Raw genomic sequence first — 24,737 nt, 5'->3', positions numbered from 1 at the left:
CGCGTGAGCCACGTGCTCGGCACTGCGCTGGCAATACCTGAAGACGACACGTGGAACGAAATCGGCTGTATGGGAGCTTGCGCGATTGCATTTACGGTTTCCATTAACTTATCTCAGCCTAGTTGTCGGCTCGAGCTTTAGTAGCTGCTCTGGCCCTCAGGAGCGTGTCTATAGACAAGTGCGTCGAGCTTCTTGCACGCGCACATCTCCCCGCTCCCCCATCTTGCGCGCGCGAATAGTTGGCGCACCCCCTGCCCGCCTTCCCCACTCGCGTGCCCGAGAAATCGCTGGCGCACAAAGCCACCGTCCTTCTCAGCTCGCTCTCACATGCTTTCCCTCCCACCTGTAACATACGGCGCGCGGCTGCGACCTTATCGCACATGGATGTTATGCGGAACCTCACAGCGACGCCGACACCGATGACGACGGCGGGAATTCGCCTGGGGTGTCCGCCCTATTGGCATCGCAACAAAAGGTTACCACTGAACACATTATAGCTCATAAACAATTAAGGAAGCTCACCCGTCTAAGCTTGAATGGTCCAAGAGCCATTTTCGGTTTAGGCTTTGGAACGGGTCCCGGTGGCAACGGAAGGTACTGCGTATGATGAATACTGTGTATGAGTGAAACTTGTCAAGTGCGTTTCCTTTATGGCCTTTTTGTATTTCGTGTTCATTGGTACCATCCTACTTTAGGCTCAACTGTTCATTCCATGAATTGTACTCGAACCATAGTGAATGCACTTTTTGCGTATCTTACGACACAGAAAAGGCGTTCACAGGATGATGGATAGTTGAAATGATCAACAGCGGGCGAACAAGGGAAGACGCATATTGGAGCGAATGTTTCGAGAAGTGGACTTGTCTCTTTATCTCATTGTTGAGACATTGGCTCCAGGCTTAGTCTCCCTTGTTCGCCCGCTTTTGAACAACACACTTAATCACACAGGCGTTACGTCTTTCGAGGTATGTGCGGGCACAAGTACCTTTTACCACAACCTTTAGCGTTCACGATCACTATGCTACATTATAAGTAAGCATACCTCTGTTTCTTTCTTTTCGAACTTCTAATAGGAAGATTAAGCATTGCGTCATGTAGAATTCGTCGTCTAACAGACTTTGTCTCCTAATTCGTAGCCATTGTGATATGGGTTGCGCCACTCTCGTACTGCTTTGCAAGAAAGAAAGAACGGCCGTTATTTTTATGTGCACGGAAGTGACTGGATGGAATTGAATTACTTCATCCAAATGGGTACTGCATAAAATACCTCCATCCATCCATCCATCGATGTGCGTTGAAAAATAATCCACGGGGCCGAATGGAAGGAAGAAGGTGGGCTAGTTATAGTCTTTTCACTTGAAGCAAACAAGTCATTTCGGCGTTGCAATGAAACATTAGATCATTCGTTCTTCAGCGTAGCCTCCTATGTGCGTATCTCTTGACGGCTCTTCTCGATCCATTTAGGCGCGTGCTGTGTTCTGGCCAGGTTCAGCTTCGCTTTCCGTCTCGCATTTCAGCTGTCTCCCTCATTTCGTTTCCGTTAAACAGTCAAATCTGCTGTTTGTATACGATCCACGCTGAGATGCTACGTCTACTTCTTCGCCCTTGCCCTCCGTCCACATACCGAAGCCCGCAGCTTCAACCCCCGAACGCTTAGTGAAGCCTATCTGACCCTCTTAGGCAGCGGTGCCCTGCAAAAATTGCGATGTATTACTACCCAGATAATGGTAACCCGTTCTTCTGTACAATGCTAGACAAACGGGGTGCATATCCTGTAGTGATCCATGTTTGCGACCTGCACATGTACCTTCGCGATGGTTTTCCGTATGGCGTGGAATTTGTCCGTCGTATCACCGGCCTCAGTGATCGGCGCGTCAAAGTCGTAGCTGGTGGGATTCGGATGGAAGTGGTCATCCACGTTGGCTGCAAGTATATGCAAATATCAATAAACTCGTGGCTTTCAAGAGGCTCACCGACATATTTAGTCCGTATAATATAAAGGTACATTGGACTAGAAATTGAATAGCAGGTAATTAAAAAAATAAGGCAGCGTGTAAAGGCGCTTATAATTACAGATTGCTTTTACACTATAGATCCGAAGCACTGAGCCACTTGGCAGGCAATATCTGTACAATTAGAGACAGGAACCGTGGACATTGGACTAGCGGGAGCACCGATGTGCAGGAAAAGGGGGCCGCCACAGAGAAGCTGGAAGGCGGCGAAAGGTGGCGGCGCACCAGAGGGTGGGCGCCTCCCTGCTGAGGCTGAGGTTGACATGGGTAGGGCTAACTTCGGCACAAAAGAAAGCCTAGTTCAGACCCAAACAGCATCAACAGAGAAGCCTGAGAGATCGAAATTTACCCTAGAAAGCTTTTACTGGATAAAAGGAGAAAAAAAATGGCCCTAATAACACCGCCGCAGGACCCGACAAAATCTCAGTGTAGCTAATCAAGAACTTCGGTCCAAAGAGCAAGGCGCTGTTGACAAGCGCCATCAAACAAGTGATTAAGGCGAAGAAAATTCCAGTTGAATGGCGTAAAAGCAAGATTGGCAAATCGGAAAGAAGGCAAACGTGATAAGGATATAGGACGCGAGCTCGTACAGGCCAGTTACAGTTAGGTCGGTGCAATATGGAATGGAAATACAAGCAATAAAATCAGAAATGTCAAAGTGGCTGGAAACAAACGATATTGTGGGAGAACTACACAATGGGTTCAGACCAGGCAGACGCTTTGAAGTTAGTATTTTTGTTCTAACTCAGCGCATAGAGATATCAGTAGCTCAGAATGTACCTTTATAGATGGTATTTCTAGATATTCAGGGAGCCCACGACAGCGCAGACAGGTAGTTGTTATGGGATATTCACAAACACGAAGACATAGATAGCGGTTTCGTGGAGCTGCAGAGGGAGATATATAGAGAAAACCGAGTAAAAACTGTATGGGAAGGCTGATATTGTAATGAAGTGGTGGAAATTCACCGAGAACTGCAGAAAACGCGCCCTCTATCTCCACTGTTCTTCATGATTTGTGTTAATGGCATAGAAAGACAACTGGAAAACAGTCAATTAGGATTTAATTTATCATACACGCGTAATGGACAAATGGTGAAAGAGAATGTCCCCGCACTGATGTATGCGGAAGACATAGTGCTACTAGCGGAGGATGCAAGAGATTTACAGACACTGGCCAATATGTGTGGCAACGCAACGACAAATCTAGGCTTTAATTTTAGCGCAGAGAAATCGAGAATTATGATCTTTAATGAAGAGATGAGTAACTACGTGGTGTCGATAGAACAGCAAGTCATACCCATAGTCAAGCAATATAAACATCTTGGCGTATACATAAACGAAGAAAAACTCAAGCACGCACCAATATAACCTAAAAATAAAAGGGAAGCATAATGCACCAATAATGAAATACTATATGGCACTTTGGGGCCGAAATAAATATGAAGTGGTGCGCGGGATCTGGAAAGGTATCATGGTACCAGCGCTCATCATCATTCGCAAATGACATTCTCTGCATAATATCGGACATCCTGTCGGGGTTGGAAGTTGACCAAAGATCGGTGTGCCGGTTGGCTTTGGGAGCCCACGGCGAAATCACAAATAAGGCAGTTCAATGAGACATCGGTTGGGACTCGTTTGAAGTCAGAGAAGCGCAGAGTAAAATTACCGTTAGAGAAAGACTCAGCAACATGGATAAAAAAAAAAAAATGGGCGGCTAAAGTGCACAAGTATCTGTACCTAAAAAGCGCGGACACCGAATGGAGGAAGAGGTCAAGAAAGTTGGCAGCCAAGCAGAGAGTAATTTAAAGGGGAGACAGACAACCAGGAGAGATCAGAAAGAAAGTTACAGAAACAAAGACAGCGAATTCGATGCAATGAATGGAAATGAAAAGACCATGGAGATTTACAAGAATGAGAAAAAAAAGAAATTAGAAAGGAAAATTTGTACGATTACACGGAGAGAAGTGTCTTGCTACTTGAGGCTCGAGTTGGTTGCCTAAGGACAAAAACATACCGCAGCAAGTATTCGTAATTATATGAGGCATGTTTATGCTGCAGAAAAAATCTGGAGGCCACTGAGCACATCCTAATGGAATGCGAAAGGATTACCCCAACGTACGCCTTCCATATGCGCTTTGATTTAAGTGGACGGAAGCATCAAGTGGTTAGTAGTCGAGATAACCAAGAGTCGTTTAAAGTATTGATAAAAAGAAAGCAGGGAAGAGATTGATACGACCGGATCATGTACTGGCATAGGTAGCGGTACATGGTAGATAGAGAAGTTTTGAAAAAGAAAATATAGATAAAGGAGATGTATACCGAAATGTTAGGATGAAAAACATGTATAGCATACCTGGTTAAGTCAAGCAGGCTACATGACTCTTTGTCACCGCCTCGTTTCAAAAATGATGGCAGTAAATCATCATCATCATCATCATCATCATCATCATGCTTCATAAATATGGTCTTACTGCAATTTACAACTGCGGTATATTTAATCATTTTTGTTTATTTCTAAGGAACGCGGACCTTATGTAGTTCCTACAAACGCTATCGTCAATGGCGCCAACTACTCATAACCCGTGCTGACTGTTACGCCACCGCACACTCGACCGTGGGCAAGGGCACCCTTAACCTAACCTTGCACACGGAAATTCCGGAACAGCGATTTCAAACTTAGGTCCTTACCACCAGACTTGTACCCAAATGACGTGCCGCCATGGAAGACGTACCTGTTGAAATAAGACGAATCAATCAATCAGTCTTCAAGTTACTCAGTCAAAAGCTTAGTAATGTGATTAGTATTGACTGGGAACTTCAGCCAGCTTGCGGTATGTACAAGGTGGTATCAAATACCTCCGAACTGGCACTGTTTTCGAGAGCGAAATTCATCTATGTGCATTCAAGCACTCTCACCTTTGAAATAGACACCTTCCGCAGCAATACAGCGCTTCCAGTATTTCTTGCACCTTGCGAATATGTCCTGAATGTCTTCTTTCCGGAACGAGCCAAGCACCCTTCTGCGATTTGAGCTTGATTTATGCAATCGTGTTAAACTGGCGATATTCCAATTGGCTTTCTAATTTTAGGAAGAAATCGAAATAAGAGTGAGCCAAATCCGACGAATCACCCGGCTTTCAGATCGAGGATTATCACTCGTGACAAAACTTAGGTGCACTGGTACAGACCCTGAGACGAAGAACCCTCATCGTTGTGAAAAAGCCCAACTTCTACATGATCCACAATATGCTAGGAATATCTGCAGCTCGACAAATTGAATGCTCATCGTGTTTTTCGACATGCGTGGTATCGTACATCAGGAATTCATCTCCAATGGTCGGGCAACGAACAGCAAATTTTACTGTCAAGTTTCAGGGCATCTAAGGGAAGCCATTCGAAAAAAAGTCGCAGTTTTGCCCGAAAGGCGAAGCATCGATTGCGATGGCAAATTAGTGAACAGTTATACGAAGTCACGATAGTAGTTTTATCGACCGTATAAACTTGTAAACATAGGCATGCTAACTAAACTAACAAGTATGGTGTCACGCGCGCACAAACAAATATGAACACGTCTAACTCGATGACCACGGAAACTATAGCTGTCGAAACGGTGGAGTGAGATAGCGCGTAAGCACCAGCTAGCAAATTGACCTTTTGCTGTGTGTCGGATCAATGCGAACTAAGCCGCGAAAAGACAGCTCGTGGCGGATTCTGTCCCCATCGCAGATGGCTTGCAAGATACAGCGGCCCGGGCAGGTGCATGCGGCCGCCCGGGTCGCCCCGAGTAGAACCCCCCCCCCTCCCTACCCTCCCCCCGGAGTCTTGCGCGCGACGGAAGACGCCGCGCTTCCTCCCTACTTTCCTCCCTTTCGTTCGCGAGATTGAGCCGCGATCGCCGTCTCACCCTCTCAAGCTTTCACCCACACATACAGCATACGGCGCGCGGCGACGATATTGTCGTGCTTTAAAAAAAAATTATGGGGTTTTACGTGCCAAAACCACTTTCTGATTACGAGGCACGCCGTAGTGGAGGACTCCGGAAATTTCGACCACCTGGGGTTCTTTAACGTGCACCTAAACCTAAGTACAGAGGTGTTTTCGCATTTCGCCCCCATCGAAATGCGGCCGCCATGGCCGGGATTCGATCCCGCGACCTTGTGCTCGGCAGCCGGACACCATAGGCACTGAGCAACCACAGCGGGTATTTATCGTGCTTTGGCTTTATACGGAACCTCACGGCGACGCCGACGGTAGGAATGCACTTGGAGCGTCCATATAACTGCTATCGCAGTAACATAGCCGATCCGGGGCGCACGACATGCTCGATGCTACGCGATGGCAATGACATCCCGTTACACATGACTCCGCACACGCGAGTTTCTCGCCGGAAACAACATGGTTAATGCCCTAATCATCAGATTAGGCTCTTGCTTATTTCGCTCTCTTCCCAAAATTGTAAAAAGAAAACCTACTCACACGTTGCCATTTCGGCACGCTTTCTTAATTAACATTGAATAGCAATAGGGTTCTCGACTACTTCCGGAAAGAAGGCGGCCAGAACGTATTCGCAAATTGACAGTAACGCTGGGAGCGCTGTACTGTTTTCAAAGGTCAGAGCGTTTCAGTGACCAACCTTCGCCACGATGTTAATCACCTCCTTTTGTCATGACCCACAGAAAATGCCTTGTATTGTTCAAAACTAAAGAAACAAATAAAATTAATTAATTACTTCCTTCTGAACCGAGTCAGCCTCAAAACGTTTGATATCACCTCGTATAATTATATGTAGCCTTTTTCATGCCAACTTGAGTCACTTGGTACGTGCCATTCGTTGTGTGTTGCTCTTCAGTCATCGTCTTTAACGCCGACTTGGGTCAGTGGGTACAACATGCCAGTGGGTATGTGCCGCTCTTCAATGAACCTATTTCACGCCTACGTTGATCACTGAGTATGTACCGCTGGGACTGCGCCACTTTTCAGTGACAAAGAAACATTTTAAAACGTCTCCGGTGCTATGCGGAATCGAAACCGCGTCATTTGTATTCCGACAATCTTGTTTGAATGTTTATCCAGATAAGCGCCACTCGCCGACTTCGCGGCGGCGGCGCTAGATGGCGCAGCGTGTCCCGAGTGAAGCGCGAGAGAGGAGCCAGTCTGCAGTACACGCCTCATACATGACGTGTTTCGGCGGTGGCAATACGGTGTGCCGCTGCATTGCGTCAATGCTAATCGAACTAATGTCGATGCAGTCATCGCGAGACGATTTCTTCACGATGCCTTAAATCAATAGTAGCAGGGACTTGCATATTGACGGAGGCGTTCATGCTGAGCATCTTGTCCAGCTGGCTAACGAAAGCGCTCGTGCTCACGACCGAGTGTGGCTCAGCCCAGTGGTCCATCCAGCCTGTGTAGTACTCCGAGTTCACCAGTGGTCCCCGTTCCTGGTGCCGCCGCTGCACAGCGAACGCCTTAGCGATGTCATTCCCTGCGACGACGCGGTGAGCAATGCCTGTTAGCGCGCAGAACATTGACGCACAATGTATACACATATAGAGACATGCATTTTTGTTATAACCACTTTAATATGAGATTATTCGCTCACTGAGGTTTGTTATTCCTCAAATTTCGCAAATAGATTGCATTTTTTGTTCTGCATTGTTCAATAGAGAACATTATATGTTTGCCTTCTTTGTCGTTTAGTATTTAGTCTTAGTTGCAGACGGATGGCAAAATCAACGCACGTCTCCGCAACAGCTGTAGCTCATACGTGGGCAAGCTGGGCGAACAACGGTAACGTATCATTTTGTTTGCAGGGTCAGGCGAGTGAATATACCATCCATGTTTTACTGCAGACTAAAAAATAATGACATATTCGTGCAAGAGGGCGTTGAAGTGTTGCCGCACTGTAAACAGGTAGGTTCTGGAGTGACGTCACTGTCACGCTAAAATATTTTAGCATACTTCGCATTCTTCACCTAACCGTCTCGCTTCGTTCCCCAAACCACGTCTTCCTTTGTAAACTGTGGGGTCTACTTATAATGAGGAGGAGCCGTCTAACAAGGAATTTCGCTGTAAGCCAGTGATTAGACAATTGGACTAGTCTACGTCAAGGCGCCCTGGCGAAGACAATTCACTTTGTCGAAAAGTTGGCCTAGAGTGACATTCTTTGTTCGACTACTCCTCGTCATTTTAAGTTTCCATCTTCATCTGAACTTCTGTCTTGCTAGGGTCTACTTATAGGCACATTTACCTGTGCCAAAGTCCACCGTTGTGTAGACGCCATCAATCTTTCCGCATTTCAGGTAACCATCAGCGTCGCCGTCTGTCGTGTAGAGGACGACGTCGTTGCCCAAGTAAAGGCGAATCATGCCTCGCAGATACGCAGTGTACACGTAATCACATGCTGCATAACTGCCGTATTCGTTTTCCACCTGGGCATTGCGTGGAGAAAATTGTAAGCTGAAACCCGTAAAGCGTTTGATGACCACATCTAGATTAGCGACAGCCAGCACCGACATAAGGAAACATAAATTTAAAAAAATTCAATATGTGTAATCGTAGACTTTCATTCTATAACATTAAACGTTGTAGTTGGTCATAATTATTTTGATACGTATTAGGTGAAATAAAAAAAAAACAAGATGCATGGGAAAGACCCATGTCCTTTCGTTTTCCATTTGCATTTTCATTCCGCTAATATGTTTCGTGTTCTGAAGCATTCATTTCCAGAGCCGGCCCAATCACTTCGGAAAATTTTCGTGCTTCCTTGAATTAGTGTGCCTTTAGAGGGTGCCAGTGAAGTTATGATAGCTTACTTTGCCGTTCCTCGCGATATAAAGTAATATGTAAGACCATAAAGGCATTTTAGAAGTTTATGTTCGATTTTTTCTAGTATATCACTGATCACATATATGTCGTTAGACAGTGCCTAGTAAGCTACTAATAATGACACTCGCACTTTTTCTTGCCGTGGCCGTTTATCACCTGCTTACAGTTTTTAATCTTATTGCTCGAAGCAAGACGCGCCTGCATGTATTGAAACATTTACAACTGTTGTCGACGATTCTGTCTGTTGTATATCTTGTAAATTCTGGCAGACACGCGAGCGCCAGCGATTACTCTTGAGCCTTCGACAAGTCGTCTATAAATAGCCAACGCGCTTAAGCCGCAGGTCAAATTTCGATGATCGATGATCCTTCTCGCCGCTTTGCTGGGTGAGCGCAAGTTCACCCAATAAAGGGTTAAATTCCTGACTCGTAGTTTTTTACGCTGCGTCTTTGTTCATCATCACTACAACTTGACAACATGAAAGCCATTTCCTTCCGGTTTCCTGCTACAACCATTGGTCAGCACTGCCAAGGAGAGTTAGTACCTTTAATTTCTGCTGTAGCTGTAAGAGACCTTGCCACAACACGTTAGAGGTCGCACTCTAAAGTACTAAAGAAAAGAGCTAACATGGGAATGAATTCTTGCAGTAGTAAGTGGTTGAGTGGCGACCATTTTTTTCCCTGTTACTCGCGGTCTAGTCGAGCGTCTGTCTCCTGTCGCCTTTCTGTGGCAAGTTTGCCATCAATGAAGCGTTGATTATCCGGCAATAGTACTTTACGTATTTTTTTGATTGCGAAAAGGCATTCGATTCAGTAGCAATAGCGGCAGTCACGGGGGCATTTACTAATCAAGGAGTACTGGAAGAGTACGTGGATATCTTAGCAAATATTTAGAGATTCCACAGCTACCTAATTCTTCACAAGAAATGCGGAAGCGCACTTATCAAGGTAAGGCAAGGAGCCGAGACCTCTACAATGGTGTTCACGGTATGCTTATATGTATTGAAGTTGTTAGACTGAAACGATGAAATGTGAGTATCAATGACGAATATTTCAACAGCACGCGATTTAATGATGATATTGTCCGCTCAGAAATTATTGAGATTACATGAAAGAAATGAATGAGGATCTTAGCCGACAAAGTAAGAGTAGGGTTCAAGGTTATTATACGGGAAATAAAGATAATACTGAATATCCTAGCAAGAGAACGAGAATTCGCAATTGACACTCAGTCTCTAAAATCTGTGCAAGGGCACGTTTATGTAGGCCAATTACAAACAAAGGGCCCTGATCATGAGAAGGAACATTACAGAAGACTATCAAATTGGTTTAGCCATATTTGCTATCAAGTCTCTTCTACTCTTGCTGCGCCTGCAGTAGTCCATGTACGTATTGTTTTTCAAACACTACGAGGTGCACTCCTTAACAGGCTATATTACGGGAATTTTTTTAGTACCAAGAAAGCGTACCGGTACTGAGTCGCCATTCGCCGACGCTGGGCTACTTGTTCTCATCCTAACACATTTTCTTGCCACGAGAGTTACTTCGAACACGTAGATTATACATTTTCATAGTAAACCTGCGCAAAGTCTCAGTAACTGATGGTTCCCATTCAACTCCTACTTCTTTAATGGCCAAAGTACTGCACGTTCTGTTGAGCTTGATGGGGCCGTTAAGCACCAGCGATATTGATAATGCTACGCGCTAGAGACCTACCCTATTCTGAGGCATTCATGCTGATATCCTAGCTCTTCGCGATAGCTAGAGACGCGCCTTGACAAACGGCGTTTTTTTTTTGCGAACTGCAATAAAGCGTTAAAGTTTGCAGCCTACTTTTTTCCCGCGAACGGACTTTGGTGCAGCAGCAATATAGTGTGCCATATAATATTCAAGGGCTAACGAAGCGCAGAATCAATGGTGAGATTACACGCTTGCAAATTAATTTCGCCAACACTGATTTAACCGTAGTATTCTACGTTCATCTAATTTGTTGGGGCCTAATTATTTGCTCAATCACTCTGCTTAGCTAAGCAAAGCTCTGCGGTGATATTTTTATTGACAGTAAAGTTTTTGTTCAGTCTAACTGGTTTAGTAAAATGTGGTTTTACTATGACGCGTTCTCTCTGTATTAATAGGACTGTGTATTTCTGCTTTCCAGTGCTCTCCCTGATGCCACAAGGCATCAATGACAGCCGAAACGAAGAATTTTCATAAATTGATGGTGAGTCGCCTATGAAATCAGTAGGAAGTGTCCACATATATCAAGTGATCGCCTCACTCTGCAGGTATACTCACCTGAATAGCAATGACAGGTCCTCCGTTGACATATAGCAGTGGCTGAATGAGCGGGAGGAGCTTAGAAAAGTAGCGATGTACATAAGCGATGTAATCTGCAAAAATTGAAGGTTTGCTTTGGATAAGCCGAGTAGCACGTCCAGATCAGAAGGGTAATGCCTGCACTAAGCCTAACCATGCGAACAAGTTTTGTTGAATTAGTTGCAAGCCTCTTCAGTGCGCATCCCGTAAGGACGTGTTTTATAATACCTCAATAGGTTGTATAAAGAACACATTTAACGTTTTTGTGCGTTGTACGTGGATGTTGGATGTTTTTGTGTGTTGGAACTCATTTTGTGTGTTGGATGTGCCTGTCTTTAGTGCCTTGTTATCAAGTGCTTATGTATACCTGAGTGGTTGAGTTTTATGTTAGGTCGGAATTTGCTTGCTGGCGTCCATGTAAATGTCGTGAACAAAGCCGCCTGCAAGATTCGTTTTATTACGCGAGCACGACTGAGATCAACGCTTATCGATAAAAGCGGCAATTAGGCAGTGCTATATTGACCTTTCCCTTTGGTTGAGAGGCTGGACGGCACTTCATTTGTGACCGGGAACGTGTTCATGTAGACGCGACAAGGGGCGAGTCGAATTGACACCGCATTGCTTTCGTTTGCATCTGTAATTTCCTACATGCGCATCATGTAATCATGCTGTAAGCACTTTGAAGCTAAATACCTTAAAAAAAATAAGGGTTCAGGTCGGTTCAAGCTTCTATTGCGTTAGCAGCGGAGGCTGGTATTTTTCTTCGACCATATTCATGTGGGAAGATGAAGGTCTAGGACATTCAGCAACCTCTGAAGGATCAGATAGAGTTACAAATCAGGACAACGAAGTAGTCAAACCCCGCAAGCAAAAATAGAATTGTCTCACACTTTTCTGTCTTCTGAGCACGGTATTCACAAAATAATTGAGAAAGAAATCTGCGACTGCTTTAGCAAAGCATTATTCCGTAGGACTGATGTCCCAACAAAGGAACATTGCGGGGAAATATAGACACACAGCAAACACCATTCATAAGCATTAAGAAACTGAACAGCATTCCAGTGCGTTCCGGTTTGTTCACTTTGGCCTTGTGCAAGGCATATTGCAAGGCGGAACCAATAAGTTTTTAAACTGTGCTTATATTGAAGAAAGAAGTTTATTTTTGTACATTCAAACTCAGTCGTCTTCGAAATAGTCCCCTCGCGCTGCAATACAGCGCTCACGATGTACCTGCCATTTTGCGAATGTCATGTAGGTGTTCTTCCTTGTACGAGCCGAGCACATTATGCGATTCGCGCTTGATTACACCAACCCTGTCAAAGCGGCAAGCTTTGAGCTGGGTATTTAGTTGTGGGAGGAGAATAAAAGTCGGCCGGAACCAAATCTGCCGAATTGCCCGTCTTTCACATCGAAGATCATCACCGAAGACGAAACCTGGGTGTGCAGCTAGGATGCTGAGACAAAGCAACAGCATACGCAAATGGAAAGCGCAACACCTGCACGGCTGAAGAAAAAAAGAGATGACTAGGCAAGTTCGTAGCCCAACAAAATGCGTGATCATCGTCTTTTTCGAACAGCCGCAACGTTTGTCATCTTCAATTCGTCCTGGTTAGCGAGAGCGTCAACAGCGAATTTTACAGCCACGTTTTAGCGCGTCCGAAGAAGGTCGCTCGGCTAAAACAGCCAGATCTGTGATGCACGAGAATGTGGATGCTGCACGACGACAGTGCACATTGTCACCGAGCTCCGCGGACAATCGAGTTTCTGGCCTTACAAAACACGATGTATCTTCCACACGCACTCCACACACCAGAATTTTTTTTTCGGCTAACATCGTTTTCTTTGCAAAATCAAAAACCCAGCTTAAATATCGCCTATTTGAAAGGACTGCTGAAGTGAAGCGCAAATCGCAGAAAGCGCTCAACTTGTACAGGAAAGAAGACTTCCAGGACATATAAGGAACGAGGCGAGAACAATGGAAGTGTTTTATTGGTGATCAAGGGTACTATTTCGAAGGAGACAATATTTGAATGTACATAAATAAATTAGTTTCTCGAAAACAGAGCTAGACTCGACACTTTTTGATGCCACCTCGTGATAAGCATATTTTCTTTTTGCAACTTCATAATATTCACTTCCGCTTGAATATAAGGGATGTTCGTCGTAAGCAGTGACAAGAAAAGGTCAATAAATATCATCTAGTTTTTTCTTACGCGGGTCACTGGTTCGCAGCCCTATGGAACGGTTCGTTGACAGCAACCAGTACGGAAGGCCGCCCTGAAGAAAGGAAAAATTAAGCAAAGGAGATTACATCAGGACGAGAACTATTTCGGCTTTGAAAAAGAGTCGGCCAAGAACTTCGCAAGTACGAATAAATTCTTGAACACCCGCTTAGGTAGCTGCACATTAAATTGTTCGACATATTGCTAATATTTGATAAACCTTATCTACAAACACCCAATTTACACAAAAATCACTTTAAAAATAAACACGTAGATTTCTTCCGTACAGGCCCTGCATTGGGAAAGCACGAAGCTGCACCGAATTTATTCGGAGACAAAAAAGAAAGAGCAGGCACGCAAACTTTCGTGCTCAAGACAAGCATAGAGCCTTGAAGAGAATGCAGCCAGCTGGGCAACGCAAGCATTTCTCCTGGTCTCGACCGCGCTGCACTGCAGAATAGAGCACACCGTATGCTCGATAACGTGCTAAAGCTAGGGCATGCGTGCGAACTATGGGAACAAGCATATTGAGAAGCGCCGAGTATAGTCCTGAGTGATTTCAGGCCCCTTCTGCTCGCTTCCCTCTGGGAAGAACGTCTTCTTTCTATACGCGGTGACTGGAATTATTTGCAAATGGATTTCGTGCAGACTCTGGCTCTTACTGCTTGGCTAAACTATGTCACAACGCCATCACTGACTGTCAGGCTTTTAGTGCCTACTTTTTAAAATATTTTTGACTCGATGAAAAACTTGCTTGCATATCATGTCAGCAACGAATACGGGCATCCAGCCCACATCAACTGCAACGTCTTTTGTTTCTCTCGCTCGGGTCTTGAATATAATATAGCGTAGAGAAACGAGTATTGACACGTGCTTGTCTGGGAAAAGCACATAAAGCATCTCTGAGCTAAAATAATCACAAGTGAAGTCTTGTTTCTTAGTCTTCTTTTTTTTGCTCCTTTGCGTCGAACATTAGAACAAGAATTATGACCAGAGCCTAAGAGGGCACTGCCAGAGCCGAACCCCTCGGTTGATTTTGCTCATCACAAGTGCCATCGTGCTGTCATAAGGCACGCGCAACGCATTTGGGATGTAATTTTGGCGCTTGGCTGCTGTGAACACCAGCGTATATCTTGCAAGGAACAGCGCCCTAACTTTGTAAGGCAATATTACGATGTGTGTTGTTCCTGTTTTAACTATTAGACAAATAAGCTGAACCGCTGACAAGCTACAGCTATGATCACAATGTACGAACACGTTCGTCTCACGTGGTTTCTTCTTTAAGCTCTATGCGTAGTGAGTTTTGCTCTATACATTAGGCAGCTGGCTGTTATGCGCCTCATGCGAGAAACGCCATTCAACTTCGGAATTTTTCAGCTATGGAAATTTTTCCTTTACACCAGCAATTCTATCCTACCCACCCGCAACATCTTTTTACATTCCCAAGACACGGCATCAAAATGAACGCGCAATCGACTGTAAGAAAGAGCAAACGTGCCCAAGACAAATGCGCACCATGTCCCTCTCGGAATCTATGTAAGGTCCAGGCCTAAGCAGGACGAGCAGGTCATGCTTCTGCGCCAGCCTTAGGAAGCGAACGATGTCCTGTTGTCCTTCAAAGTTGAAGTGGCCCTCCTCCGGTTCGTGGCTGCTCCACTCGACGTAGCTGCATCGCATGCAAGATAGAGGCTCTCAGCTTGGTCTAGTGATACCCCTTGTGATACTCAGGCTATTTTGGTTACATACGTATCTTAGATTACTTACTACACCGCTTTCAAGACGTGGAAAGCTTAGAGGACGCGGTGTGCGAAGGACAGCGTCAACAGAATTATTGAGTCCTAACGTCACTTCTGCAGGTTGCGTTGAAACAAAAACGTTGAGTGAGGCTGAAGTGACAACTATTGACGTTCACGTACAACTGCTTTCAGGCAGTTGAGTAAAAGATAAGAAGCAAGCAGTACTTGACTGGCCTGCGCATGCTTGCTTACACTTCACGTTTCGCTAACGCTATAAGTTAACTAAGGTATCTCTCGTTACCCTTTCGAATACCTTAGCAGCGCCTCGTTCAATATAATGGTGAGAAATTACAGTCAGTAATATGCATAAATAAAGAAAGATGCTTGTGAATACTCAATACTTCAATATACGACCCTGATGGTGTTTGACATTAAACTTGTACTCAATTAAGAAAGTGTCATATCTGAAATTCTGGCATGCTCGTTAATGGAAGGATATATGGCATCACGACGCTTAAGGAACCAAATGTTGCAGTGTAACTAGCGCGAACAAAAGACGCCACACAGTGGAAGGGAAGACGAAGACGAGTGCTATACTTACGACTAAGTTGTAACAATCCCTTGTCTTGGTCTTCTCTTCCGGCGTGTGCTGCCTTTTGCTCGCGCTAATTTCCTTCCAACAATGCAAGAACGACGACTAGCCGAACAATTAATCCTTCTCAAGAATCCAAATGGTGAAGGTTCGGGTAGACCGGTTCTGCGCTCCGTTGCTAAGCGTGCACTGCCGAAAATATAAAGCAATTCCTTGAAACTCTGAATTCGAATGATTATGTTGAGGCAGGCGTTGTTGCTGATAGGAGGCACCGGTCAATGATACGCGACATGGAACGGGCAATTCGATTGGCGTGGTAAGTACACGTAAACTAATTAAGACTGCCCCATATGAGGTTAGCTTAAGTTATAGAAAATTGTTTGTTTTCTTTGTACATCGTGTTTGCGTCACTGAAGTCACGTATGCTAACTTAGTGCAGCCCTTTTTCTGAGTGACACCGTCAGTCTAAATTTGGTTTACCTAACAAACCAAACTCTCCGGTTATCTAGAAAGTTCGGCTTCATCTCGTCCCGTGATGTTGATCTAGTTCACTACTGCTCTCTCCACGATAGCACGAGGTGTGATCTGTTTATGCTTGTCACATATCAGGTGTTCAATTGAGCAGACTTTTTGTTATGAACGACGTTACATGAATTTAAGGGATATATAAAGAAAGTTTCGCATAGCATAAAGGAACCGTCAAACCTTCTTCTTTAACTTCCTTCAGAAATCTGTAAATGCGCAACGTTCTATTTTATATTCGAAGTCAGACTTGCCCGTGTTATAGTGTTACGTCATGTATAGCGCTAACGGGAACCGCAAGACGATAGAGAAGACGAGAACACGGCGCTACTAACAACATATATTTCACATCGTCAATACATATATACCATCTTACTACAAGAAGCAGAATAACCAAAGAAATAAAAACGCAACATACATCACATTCCAGCGAAACTATATCTCACCGGCCGCTACCATGAAAGGAACGGGAATTGTATTTTTGACAAAGAAACAGACGGGCAGCTCACACAACTTTTGGTTCTACTGTTTATCACAAATGCCCCAACGAACTCCCTAGCAGGCTGACCCGTGTTTTGGGATAGCATTTTCGCTTTATCGATCAAAGGCTGTCAGCCACAGCGCATGCAATACCAACTAGCCAGTGCAATAAACAAACTAGCCCATCTGCTCGTTCTTTTGAACCGTGTGTTTGTATTTGTTTGTTTCTATAAGAAAACGTACGTCATTATTTGGACACCCTTATAAAAAATTCATGGTGCCGGTGATGTCCTCTCGTGATTTAATTTTTCCGCTTTGTTTATGGGCCCCACCCACATTCATGTTTCTCTGGTAGTACATTCATCTGACTTTCTGTAGCTTTTCTGTTTCATTTTTGCAGCAATGCAAACGCCGATATGCAACGCACTTAACATACCGTGTATCGTATCATCCCGCGCGAAAGTTAAATATAAAGGTGGTTATGTTCTTGTAATGACTATTTCTCAGTTCTTTTGGCAATGGCGTCAAAATTAGATGCACTTAGGCACCAAGGACATCATGACTGGTAGCTTGACTTTGACACGTGACATTTTAAGAGAACACATGCACAAATTGCAAGCCGACAAGCCATCGTCTCTTGGAGCTACAGAGGTTTCTCTTCTTTATGCTTAGCTCTGCTCACAATTATGTGTCCTTATTCCCGTCCCCCAGAGTCGCTCCTTCAAGGTCGACTTCAAGTCTACGCGATACATCGAGAGAAAGTCATGACAGAACGTCATGAGAGAAAACCAACTACCCATACATTCCAGGCGACAGGCCGACAATACTTGGCGTGTTTACCTTTTTTAAATGTATCACTTTTCAAACACCTACCATATGTGTCACATGATGGACAGAGCTTTAAGTAAGGACGCCTATTCAAATTGCTTAGATAAGTGATCACTTCGACTTCGCCCTCTACTGTTTAGCTTCCTCTCGATTTTATTACATATACGCTAATTGTTTTCCTTATTTTGCTAATGCGGAAAGAAAATTAAGGGAAAGTCATCGGGTTTATTTCTAGGTGGGGCTGCGTGCTGCATTGGGCGGGACTACTGCTTCTCATCTACGTAAATGTCATTTCGAAGTAGCTGCATTTTTATATTGTATCACAAGGAAATACGATTTTCTGTGGTGAGTGGAAGGAGAACAAAGGAATGAATCGTGGACAAAACAGCTGTATAGTATCGGTCCACGGTAAAGGCCGTACAAATAACGAAAAAAGCATACTAACGTTTGTATCGCGTTGAGTCCAGCAGCTCTCATTGTTGCCAGGCGGTCGTCCCACTGCTGGGGAAGTGAACGGAATGAATGAATGGACCCGGACACAATCTGTATCGGCACGCCATCCTTCAGGAAGCGATTGTTCTCGTAGTCGATCACGAATGACCTTTGGCCCTGCGTGTATGCAGTATTACAGTTTTCACTCGCATGCAAAGGAATGGGCGCGGTTAAAGAACGTTACACAGAATCATTGTCGCGCGTCTAAATAAGGAAGAATGTGCATTTTCGGACTCGTGCTGCGAGCCTGAAACGTTTTAGCTCTGTCTGTGTTACGCAGGCGATCAATTTGTACGAGTCTCCGACCGGACTCATTGCAAGTTTTGTTAGTGATCAATACCATTGGTTTGTGTCGACTTTCTGAAGCCCGTCCTCACGAACAATTCAGCTTCGTAAACATATTTACGAAAACAGCTTCGTAAATCTGAGACGTTTTGTAACTTGGAGGAACCGTCTTGCAACCACAAAAAAATGAAGCCCGAGTACAAGTTGCTGCCATGAGTTACAGCTCAGTCAGGTGTTTCTCACGCTAGCCTACAATCAGTCCAGGTGGGCACGACCCTTGCTGTTCTCGAACTTAAGCCCGGAGCCGCAATCCGGCACTTTGGCGTCATTTATTGGAACCAAACTGCAGTCGTAAGCAGGAGCCTTCACTCCTCACGCAGTGCTTGGGGCAGATGTGTGGCCAGAAATAGCAGGACCAGACGCCATGCGCATCAAATGTCCCAAACTGCAGCAGTGCGGTGATCGCTGCAAACTGAACCAAAATATGGCTCGCTCAAGATTAACAAAGAGAGACGCTTAGTTACGAACAATTGTCTGGATATTTCTCGAAGACAGACTGTAAAGTCGTTACAACAGGCATATGTTTCGTACATGCCGTGGAAGTAGACGCCTCCAGCCATATTGCTATTTTGTCATTAACTTCAGTTCTCAAGCACGCCTACGGGGTTACGCTGTTGCGGTCAAGATTCAATACCAATAACGCTCGAAAAGTCAAGTTTAATTACCCGATAATAATTAAGCGATACACGCAAGTGTTTCCGTTTTCGTAACTCGTATACTGATTTACGAAATATCCCTGAGGCCACTTTTTTACAGACAGGTGCCGTTGTTATTATATAATTCTACCGCGACATATGTCTGTAGTGTGCTTTAGGACTCTTATACCGGCAATTGCTACATAGTTAAGCACTTTCACATTCCTTCCTTCCCCTGCCTTTACACAGACTAGTAGGCTAGTTCATGCAAGCTTATGCCAACATTTCCGCCTTCCCACAAATAATTTTATGTCTTTTGTTATGTTTATTACTTGCGAGAGCATGGAAAAGTTGTCTAACAGTTTCTACAATCATGGATAGAAATAAAGGCGATAAAGCCAGACTGCGTTGTTTGTAAACATCTACCGCAGATTAACATTTCCCAATGCTGTTTTTAGATTTATCATGAAGCGCACTAAAAATCTCGGTTATGGCTATGAAGAATAAGCACTTCTGTTTTATTCGATCGCAAATGGAGCAAGCAGGAGTGACTATTAACGGTTGACGGGACTTACTGTAGTCCTGCTTCTTGAGCGTGCATTGCATTACTCATCATGGCAAGGCAGCTAGCTAGGTGTTTGGTCACCATGCTCCATGAACACATATCACATGTCATGCGACTCCGTCTGCGTTTTGGACTATGGAGCAGGAACACACCAGAACGTCATAATGTACGCGTAGATTTAGCCTGCATCAGCCACTAGAAAAACGACACCATGTTGTCGACGAACATATATATATTCATTCATTCATTCAGAATTTATTTAAGACAACGAAAAGGTTGTCCAGGGTGACGTGGCAAAAGGCATACTTTGCCTGACGAGGCCACGCCACCCGGATGACAGGCGGCACCACAGGCTACAAAAATCAAGAAAGAGCATTACATAATAGAACACACATTCAATATTTTTTACACAATGCATAAGACATCCTTACAAAAACACAGGCTTTCGGCGGAAAAACAAAACAGCATACTTCAAAGCACAATTCGACCATAGCAGTATTTACAAAACACACTAGTGATAGGTATACGTTCAGTTTTCACCTTTAAGGTTCATTTATGAGCATTGCTTTAATTAACATTTTGTATTTACGTATAGAGGGAGTGCTGCGTACAGTATCCAGAATAATAGGGTATTGAATAATTAAGTCAGGAATTTGCCATCCTAACCTCTGAAAACCGTAATTAGTGCGTACACGAGGTGTTTCCATACATTGTTTCCTAAGTTCGTATGTGCTAAGTTTAGTGTGATAGGTGGTTTCGAAGGTTATTTTGTCTAGTTTGTACTGGCGTAATATTTCCAGACATAATTTGTATGTGTGCAGTTTACTTATTTCTAGTATTCCATAAGACCTAAACAAGGGCCAGCAGCTGCGCAATAACTGTATTTTCCCAATAGCTCGTAACGCCCGCTTTTGAATTGCAAAGAGGGAATCTCGATTTGTTTGAGTCGTCGTTAACCATACAAGGGAACAGTAGCTTAAACGGGAATGTATTAATGAATAGTATATTTGCCGCTTTATGGACGCCGGGAGATATCTCAATTTGTTTAAAATGCCAACCGCCCGACAAAGATCACTTCGAAGCTGATCAACATGCGAATTCCAAGAGAGATTTTCTTGAAACAGAACACCTAGAAAACGAATTTGCGAGCACTGTTTCAGCTGAGTGTTTTCAAAGTTTAAGTTTAGGTTGTCAGGAGCTTTTACACCTTTTGCTCTGAAGAGAATGTATTTGGTCTTACTAGCATTTAATTGCATCTTGTTTAGTTTTAACCATGTACTCAAGCCGGTCAACCAATAGTTAGCCTTTCTTTCGAGCGCGTAGGGGTCAATACCTGAGAAAAAGACATTAGTGTCATCAGCGTACAACACTAGGTTTTCGCTGCCTGGTATATTCACAATATCATTCAGGTATAAAATAAAGAGTACAGGTCCGAGAATAGATCCCTGAGGCACACCATATTTTATTGTTTTTACGTGTGAGGTTGCAGCATTTATGACAGTAAATTGCTCTCTTGACGTTAAATAGCTCTCAATTAAGGTCAACGACACGCCACGGAATCCGTAAAGTGGAAGCTTTCTTATTAGAACATCGTGCTGAACACAGTCGAATGCCTTTCTGAAGTCGAGGAAAATTCCCAGGGTGTGTGCCTTTTCTTCAATGTTGTTTAGAATTTTTTCCTTTATCCCGAGGAGTGCGGTTTCGGCTGATCTATCTTTCCTAAAGCCAAATTGCTCATCGGCTATAATATTTTGCGCGGTGAGAAAACGGACGAATCTTTTGTTTATAACCTGTTCGGCTACCTTTGCAAATACTGGTAGTACTGATATAGGCCTATAATTTGTTAGTTCGTTCGCTGGGCCACCCTTGTGCACAACAGTCACTTTAGCCAGTTTCATTTTCTGCGGAAAAACGCCTGTAGATAAAATAATGTTGCAAATGTGAGAGAGCGGACAACTGATTATTTCACCTACAGCCTTTAGAGGTTTCGGTTTAATTTCATCTGCTCCTGGAGCACAGCCATTTTTTAGTGTCAGAATAATATCTAGCACTTCACGTTCGTCAGTGGGTGCTAAAAACAATGTGTTTGCGGCGTTTGATGCAATGAACTGCTCGCACGGTGAATCAACTGAATTCCCATCACATGATCCGACTGCAATGAAATGGTCATTAAATAAATTTGCGACTTCGTTGTCAGTCATAGCGTCGTTTTGATACGGAACCTTTTTGTGCTGGAAATTTTTCGAGAGTACCTCCCTCACGGTTTGCCACATTAGCCGTGAGTTACCCGTAATGTCTGCAAACTTTGTTATGTAGTATTCAAATCTTGATTTTCTAATATCTGCATTTAATTTGTTTCGAGCTTTTTTAAACAGTGTAAAGTCATTTTCATGCTTGGTATTCAGGAATTTTTCAAACAACCTGTTTTTTTGTTTGATTCTCATATGCAGTTCATGAGTGATCCAAGGCTTCCTTATCTTTTTTCGTTTTACCCATGGCTCGAGGGGGAAACACTTCTCGTATGCAGCCATAAAGCAGGAAAGAAAAGCCTCGTACGCTTTATTTGCATCTGTTTCCATTAAAATGGAGTCCCACCTTTGATTTGAGAGAAGATATTTGAATTTGCTGATATTTTTTTCAGAGTAATGGCGGATAAAAACTGGTTGCTTATTTGAATTAGGCCTTTTGTGAGGTAAAATGCAGTAGATTGGCAAATGGTCACTTAAATCGCACTTCAATACACCCGATTTGACAACGTCAGGCGGAAAGCTTGTAATGCAAAGGTCTAAAATACTTTGAGAGGTAGGAGTAATCCTAGTTGGCATATCTATTAAGTTACAGCACGCGTATGACACAAACAGCTCTTGTAGGCGCGAATAGCCGGAGGTATCTGATGAAACATTGAGATTAAAATCGCCAACAAAAGCACACTGTAGTTTTAACTCAAGACTTAGTTCAAACAGTTCTTCCATACAGTTCAAGAAATGGTTCAAGGATCCAGATGGCGGGCGATAAAACACTCCTAGCAGGATGTCATAAAGTTGTACAACGACACATTCAATGTTTTCATTTATAATATTATATTCTGTGAGTGCATTGTACTTGAAGTGTGAGCGAATATACATCGCACTACCACCACCACGTTTGAAAGCGCGACATACGGATATGCAGTCGTAACCATCAAGAAAAGCACACTCATCATCAGAGGAAAACCACGTTTCAGTGAAACAAAGAATGTCAAAAGAATAGTTAAGGTCATTTAGGAATAAGTCTACCTCATCAAGTTTAGTTTTTAAGCTCCTAGCGTTAAGATGAAACAAAGAAAGTGTGTCTTTTTTTAAGAAAGCAGGTTCACAAGGAAGGTCAAAACATGAGTGCATCATCTTGCACTAAAGAACACAAAGAACGCCCACATCGTGGGTGCTACAAGAGCACGTTACTGCAAGTTGATAAAATCTTGCTCACTGCGAATGACGAAAGCGGGGTCGCCGGTCTGCTTCCGCAGCAGAACTTTTCCGTTAGCATGCCAAACGTATGCGTAGCCATTCTTTTTTGCCCATTCTTTTGTCGAGGTTAGCAATGTGCGGGAGAGCCGCGTGATATTTTCGCAGATAAACAAGCTTTTCTCTTTTTGCAGCAAATGTCTGTTTGCCAGCCAAGTGTCACGGTCCTCTTGCCTCAAAAAGCGAGTGATAATAGCTGGCGTTTTGTCGGCCTTCGCTGGCAGCCTATGCACGGCAGCTATATCCTTCCTTGTTACATGCGGTACATTCAGTTTGGTAGCCACTTCGTTTATCTTTTCTAGTAGGTCCTCATCGACGGACTCATATATATATATATATATATATATATATATATATATATATATATATATATATATATATATATATATATATATATATATGTATGTATATATATATATATATATATATATATATATATATATATATATATATATATATATATATATATATATATAGTAGGCAAAGAGGGTTTCTTCAGGCTACCTTTAAACGTGAAGAACTTGAGTGGTGCTACAAGGTAAACAGAACAAGTATTTAATTTCGACAGTTTCGATCGGTGGACCGATCTTCGTCAGGGTTTACAAAAAATGGCAGTTCGACCGTAGTAGGGAAGACCCCAGACCGGGTACCCGGTCGTTCTTACATATATATATATATATATATATATATATATATATATACATATATATATATATATATATATATATATATATATATATATATATATATATATATATATATATATATATATATATATATATATATATATATATCCTCTCTCTCCGTGCCGCTTTCGGCGAGCTATAAACGTCGTAGACGTCTGCCCCGCGCCTTTCGAGCATCGTTCTCACTTTCTGTGGTGCTCCTGCGGTGCCCTCGAGCAGCGTCGCTTGAGCCCAGAACACTACGGCCAGCACTTTGAACACGGCGACCGGCGCATCGCCGATCATCTTCGGAGTTCTTCGACGACAAGCGACCGAGACGGGCTGCCGACCTCAAAGACGTCCTCGCTGCAACCGCCGCAAGCAAGCGCACTTCGTGGGAAACGGGCCCGCTATCCCGCTGCTGCGAGATTTTATCGCGATAGCGAGAGAGAAAGGCGCGATTTCCGCTTCTGCCACGCCGTTCGCCTCTTGACACGTGAGGTACGGTCGCGCCGACATCCGATAGCTCTTCGCGCATGCGATGTGCTGACGCGCCGTCTCATCGCTTCTGCGTACGTTGGACTATCGGGCATCAGGAACGTGATTGTCTCGGGAGAAAGCTCTGTGCTTTCTCCTGAGAAAGCAATACGTAAGTGCTGATCATGCTGCTTATCTAGGTGTGTACGTGTACATCTCTAGCTGCTTGTGCACTTTATCTCTCCATCCAACTTGCGGCACCTCAGCGACGTATTCAGCGTGTTTTTGTTACAATGCGAAATGCATTGCTATATACCATCACGGAGGAATTTCACTTTCTCCCAAGGGCGTATCAGCTTGTTAGAGATAGTGATTATTATATCTTGCTAACTTACATGAAAGCGTACTATTTCCGAACATGGTGAACTTCGTCCTGATGTGTCATGTTCTACATTCAGAGAACAAAGTTTCTTTTTATCGTCGTTTATGCTAAAAATACGGGCTCCAAATGAACTGAG

General features: G+C 43.8%; 1 protein-coding gene across 1 annotated transcript in view; it reads right to left on the bottom strand.

The window, feature by feature from the left end:
* LOC135903866 (beta-galactosidase-like) overlaps positions 1-24,161 on the bottom strand; it is a 28,975-nt gene extending 4,814 nt beyond the window's left edge. Inside the window, exons 1-10 of the mRNA XM_065434277.2 lie at positions 23,950-24,161; positions 17,983-18,146; positions 14,895-15,045; positions 13,371-13,434; positions 11,137-11,231; positions 8,265-8,445; positions 7,319-7,499; positions 4,703-4,746; positions 1,808-1,923; positions 523-597 (exon numbers count right to left, since the gene is read on the bottom strand). Coding sequence (XP_065290349.1) covers positions 523-597; positions 1,808-1,923; positions 4,703-4,746; positions 7,319-7,499; positions 8,265-8,445; positions 11,137-11,231; positions 13,371-13,434; positions 14,895-15,045; positions 17,983-18,146; positions 23,950-24,048 — 1,170 coding nt within the window. The 5' untranslated portion in view covers positions 24,049-24,161. The remainder of the gene's footprint in view (positions 1-522; positions 598-1,807; positions 1,924-4,702; positions 4,747-7,318; positions 7,500-8,264; positions 8,446-11,136; positions 11,232-13,370; positions 13,435-14,894; positions 15,046-17,982; positions 18,147-23,949) is intronic.
* Between the last annotated feature and the right edge of the window lie 576 nt (positions 24,162-24,737).

The sequence above is a fragment of the Dermacentor albipictus genome, chromosome 3 (assembly GCF_038994185.2).
Source record: "Dermacentor albipictus isolate Rhodes 1998 colony chromosome 3, USDA_Dalb.pri_finalv2, whole genome shotgun sequence".
NCBI classification, from domain to species: Eukaryota; Metazoa; Arthropoda; class Arachnida; order Ixodida; family Ixodidae; genus Dermacentor; species Dermacentor albipictus.
The sequence above is the reverse complement of the archived record's forward strand: the minus strand, read 5'-3'. Positions and strand labels throughout refer to the sequence as shown.